At 41.0% G+C, this 5306-nt stretch overlaps 1 protein-coding gene across 2 annotated transcripts in view; it reads right to left on the bottom strand.

Moving 5' to 3' along the window:
• LOC124670133 (sucrose nonfermenting 4-like protein) overlaps window positions 1–4941 on the bottom strand; it is a 47355-nt gene extending 42414 nt beyond the window's left edge. Inside the window, exons 1-9 of one of the 2 annotated variants that reach the window (XM_047206636.1) lie at window positions 4604–4941; window positions 4420–4495; window positions 1931–2116; window positions 1714–1830; window positions 1572–1631; window positions 1061–1150; window positions 864–995; window positions 286–427; window positions 13–197 (exon numbers count right to left, since the gene is read on the bottom strand). In XM_047206636.1, coding sequence (XP_047062592.1) covers window positions 13–197; window positions 286–427; window positions 864–995; window positions 1061–1150; window positions 1572–1631; window positions 1714–1830; window positions 1931–2116; window positions 4420–4495; window positions 4604–4671 — 1056 coding nt within the window. In that variant the 5' untranslated portion in view covers window positions 4672–4941. The remainder of the gene's footprint in view (window positions 1–12; window positions 198–285; window positions 428–863; window positions 996–1060; window positions 1151–1571; window positions 1632–1713; window positions 1831–1930; window positions 2117–4419; window positions 4496–4603) is intronic. The other variant, XM_047206635.1, reaches the window with a different exon arrangement.
• Window positions 4942–5306: the final 365 nt, after the last annotated feature.

Genomic DNA, 5306 nt, shown 5'->3' with positions numbered 1-5306 from the left:
AATGTCGTTTATGTGGATGGTACCTTCCAGCAGAAAATCCAGGCAAGTAATTAGAGGAACATTCAGCCGCGATGTTCTAAGCTGTCTTTTACTTGCCCTGCCAGTATGTTGCGACCATGTACCAATAGGAATACTGGAAATGTGATTTTGCAAAATGGGATAGCCTTCTGGTTGTTCTTGGAGCTTGGAGCAAAGAACTAAATACAATATCAAGATAAAAGTGAGCTCAAGTAGAGGTGCAGGTAAAATTAGGTACAGAATAAAGTCTCACAAAAACTACCATACATTTTAAAATCCCCGGAAGAGTTGCAAGATTAAGTATTGGCATTCCTGATACATCCATCGAGGATTTGAAGATAGGGACTGAAGATATTTCATTTTGTATTATAGACAGTGCCACAGACCTTAAATTATCCGAATCCTTAACCTGAAGAAAGACATGAAGGACAATAAGCGAAAAGAAAATTACTATTTCACAGTAGTGATAAAAAATTAAGAACATGTGATTTCAGAAATTTTTAACTCCTGCCAATAAAGTAGGTTTAAACTATCAGGCCTGTAGTCTAGCTGAAAGAATCTCAACAAAGAAAGGTAGATTAGTCAATCATAATGATATTAGCATGTACGTTTTTCTACAAACACTATGAAAGATTTTGGAAAAATGATGGCTGCACTTAGTAGTGTCCATTTGTCCCCTTTTCAAATTATCCTTCAGTCTGTACTTCTTCTGACCAGAATGGGAACTAAACTTAAAAACTACTTTCTGAGCATACAAGTATTTTTCCTATTTGACTGATGCTGCTCTTTAAGCTGCTTTCACATCAAAATAATCAGTGAAGTCTGGAAAATGTACAGGAAAATACATGAACTAATGGCCTTCTTTGCATGGCTGCGACATCAGACACCCCATAATACTGTAGTTTTGCTTCTTTCCAAGCAGCCACTGAATGCATTTCAAGCTCTTCATGGCCCAGAACTCGAATGTTCCTCTGCAACTGCAGATCCAAGGATTAGTAAGAACTCCCCAAGAGAGGGAGAAATATAGTAATTCAGATCTCACCTTTCTCAAAATTAATACAAAATCAGATGCAGTTAGCATGCCTGTTATGGTTCCTTGGCCATCATCCCACAGAGGAACCAAAGCAAGGCCCTAAAACAAGAAAAGGTTAACTTGTGTGCTACTCTTACGGCATCTAAATGACAAGGTAAATCACATTTTCGCTACTGGACTACACGATACATAAATGTACCAGGACAAAAAGAACCTTCAAAGGGAACTATCAAGTATTTTTCTCATATGTATTACTTTCCAAAATGAGGTGGCAATGGTAATAATGTTATTCTAGGTACAATTAAAATAAAGGTCTGCAGCAAGAAGATGAATCTGCGTAACTGCACGACAAGGCAAAAATGTGAATTGTGGTTAACAACGAGGGTAATGGTTACAAGCATATTTTAGAATTCCTCAATAGCATGATGATCCAACACAGGAAACTTCAGATGAGAGTAAAGATTTAAACAAGCATAAAGGAAGAACTAAAGCATGCTGAGCAACTCTAACAAATACATACCTCATCATGCATAATATTAAATGCTTGTTTGACAGGAAGCCGAGCATCCAAAATTGCTATCTGAAATGCTTATGTGAAAAATGATTATCCGCATGGTCTAAGAGAACAAGACAAAGTGTCGACCAAAAAATAAGAACCTAACCTTGCTAGAAACAGGAACAACATCATATACGGTATTATGTAATAGTATTTCAGAGACTCGTTGGCGAAAAACTGCAATCTGCACGCCAGAGTTTTGAGATGGCTGTTCTGTAGGCATCTGTTGGTAGATTGCATAGTACATAATTAAGCATTAGTTATTCTGGAGATTCTACTAATCATGCAAGATAAAAGATACAATTTGAAACTTTTGCACATACTGTTGTCAAAATAGTACCCTCATCCAAATTCATTCGTCTATTGGGAGATGGCTCTAGCTGCACAACCGGGTGTGTGTTATTCTCCACAAGTGTGACAAGCACTTCATTGCTGATCATGCCATATTCATCGCGTACAATAGGTTTTGTGTCATCACATCTCCAGACACCATCCACCAAGAATCGGTACTGGATTACACCAAAAGACCACATCAATACATACATACAAATTAATAAAAGACAGAAGCAGGAAAATAATGTAAGAAAATAGCAAGGCAGTGGTAGAAAAAGCATAGAAGGAATATACTATCTGCAGGTTGGACCAACTATATTTGATCTCATATCAACGTTTGTACCAGATCCATTAGGTGGCATGGCCTGAAGGTGACCAGACTGCCACCACAAGTCGACATGTTTATAGGTGTTTCCTAACGAACAGGAATTTTTGGCTCTCGGGTGCCAGCACACCCTTTTTGTGCCAATTTTTTAAATGATTTTAAATAAAGTCGAAAATTTTCATTTTTGGGGGGAATCAAAGATGATCAAGTATTGTCCTCGTATAAAAATGCATGGCCAAGAAATGAGTTCTGTTGACCTCAGGGCAAAAAAAATTATGACGAATATAGTGTGAATAGTACATAATATAGGGTGTTTCAAGTCTGTTTCTTTGACCCAAGAAACAAGGAAAGTCATTCCATGGTGAATCTTATACGAGTACAATACATGACCATCTCTGATTTCAGAAATGATTCGCAATTTTTTAACCTTTTGTAGAATTACTGAATTTTTTGCATGTATAGGGTGTGCTGGCACCCAGGTGCACCAATGACCAATTTATTTTCCTAGCGATAAGTGGTAGATGCGAAACATTCCATAGTTTAATTAATTACTAATAGGTATTAATTTGAAAAGACCTTATTGATTGCTAAACAAAAAGGTAAAGGGATATCAATGCAAGGAAAGTCTAGGACAAATTTTGCATAACTCAAGTATTAATAGCTTCCAGCAAAAAAGATGTTCAGTTCAAAAACCTAGAAAAGATGGAATAAATGGAAAAGAGAAACCTGGCCACTATGCACTACCAATTAGAAATGACATTATAGGCAATGATGCTTCAACTGTATACTCAAATTAGCTGCCATTGTGTAACGTATGTGGCTACTTGCCTGGAGTTATGGAGACAAGGAACAGTGAGCTGGTCCACATATTCTAACTGTACGTATGTCCCTAATTTAGTGTTGCGCTGATTTTGTTTTAAGCCTTAAAAAATAGTAATTCCCAACAGATAAGTTCACAATACAGATATGCATGTCTAGTGCTAAGAAACCAGTAGGACTGCGGACTATGAAAAGGGTAACCTGATTTCTTATAATTTCATACAAGTCAATGTGCAAAACTAGGTATGTCAGAGTTAATGGATGGCGCAGCTGAAACAACGGTACCAGAATTTCTTTATAAATAATATGGTCTATAAAAAGACAAGCTCAAAGTGAACAAAAAAATCTGAGACCAACGATGGAAACTGGCGGCCTCGATCGCTTCTAACCAAGATCCTACTATCCAAATAGTGCGCGCGGCAACACGCTTCTAACCAAGATCACCTTGCTGGGTATTCAACACGCTTAAAGCTTTTAGTAATATCGTCTAAATCTAAGATACCTTTTATTAGCATCACATTTGGTTTATCTGCTACTGCACAGGGTGTAAAACCACTAGACTTCAATAGAATATGTTATCGAACAAGACTTCAACCATGTTAGACAAGTACTCCATCTGATCATCTTGAATCGACGTGACATATGTACGTAGATAGGCTACTCAGTGTGCACGACTCGCGTCGATTTATTCAGATCGGAGGGAGTGTACACTAGTCTTTGTGATCCTATGTCTAACCAGAGAGTTTTCATACGGCTGCTTCCTGCTACACTGGAATACAGTCACCGAAAGCAGCAAAAGGGTCACATAAAGCTGTAACAATTAGAAGTACCTGACATCAGTATACCACAGGGATGATCCATATGGAGATTTTTAATAAATGAGTGCATTTCATGTCAGATCACCAGTTCCAAGTTCATTAGCTGCAAGTCTGCTGGTAGAATGGGTACAGCTGATGTGCATAAAATAGCTCGTGGCAAGAAGCGTCAACATTTGCACTTGTGTGTCAAGGATCGCCGCTTCACTAGTTCCGCCGTGCATCCATGAACGAGTGCACTGAGCCAGCACCCATCACAACTACCATACTATGCGCACATCTGACAGGAAGAAATGGCGACCAGGACAAGAAACAAAATCAACCCGGTAAGCCCCCCGACATGCAATTCGATCTTGCTGGAGGTCTAGAAACAACCAATAGCTCCTACAAGCACGCCAATCATCATAACTAACAAGCCAGCCTATCTAATTCTAATCCGTAAACCGTGCAACAGAGCAGCAGAAATACATAATCGAAGCAAGCAGCGAGTGTAATCGGCGCCAATTGGAGCATACCGCACCTGATAAACCCCCGGGGGTAGATCGAACAGCACCTGGAACTCGGCCCCGACGAGCCCCATGGGGTACTCCCTCCACCTGCGCGCGCACACAAGAAGAGAAAGAAGACTAAATCAGCATTACCACCGGACAGAGAAAGAGATCCCGCCTTTCGGCCAGTGCCAAGATCGAATCTTGCCGGCCCACCCGGTGAAGCTGCCGCAGAGGGAGGCGCGCTGGCCGCCGAAGGGCCAGGCGAAGCGGCGGTGCACCATTGGAGAAGCCCCGGGCCAAGAACCCTAGCGGTGTGGCGCGCGCACCCGAGCAGGGGCTGGGTAGCTAGTCGAGACCCGAGTCCATCCGAGGACCAGCCCGGATTGGGTTGTAGTAGTAGAAGAAGGAGGCGACGGTAAGGATTGGTGGGAGGTAAAAAAAGAGGAATTTTTGGTGCGGAGGAGGGAGAGGGAGGCGGAGGTGGAGAAGCGAGGGAGGAGTGAAGAGGGAGAGAAAAGCGTTGGTGTTGGTGTTGGAGTGTGTGGCCGTTTGTTTGTTTTGTTCGCTTTCGCTTTGGTTGGTTTGGGTTGTTGGAGTGTGGAGTCTTGTAGCGTGCTCATCTTTCTTTATTTCTTTCTTTTTTGGCCTTTCTCTCTCACCCCAATTTTTTGTGGTTTTTGGTGTGCTGGTGGTTCTCCGGCCGGCAGCTGATCATTGGCCGTTGCCTGTGGGTCTTGGTAAAAAAAAAAACAATCTGTGGGAGTTAGGGTTTTTGGTAGTTTTTTTATTGGAAAGAACTTTTCGTGGGTTTTCTATCGAAGGAGAATGATTTAGAAGGTGTGCTCTTGTTTTGAAGTATGGACGCATGGTTTGTGTGGGTTGATATCAGATAGACAATCAACTAATACAAGTTGTG

The sequence above is a fragment of the Lolium rigidum genome, chromosome 7 (assembly GCF_022539505.1).
Source record: "Lolium rigidum isolate FL_2022 chromosome 7, APGP_CSIRO_Lrig_0.1, whole genome shotgun sequence".
Taxonomy (NCBI): domain Eukaryota; kingdom Viridiplantae; phylum Streptophyta; class Magnoliopsida; order Poales; family Poaceae; genus Lolium; species Lolium rigidum.
This window is presented reverse-complemented; position numbering and strand designations above follow the sequence as displayed.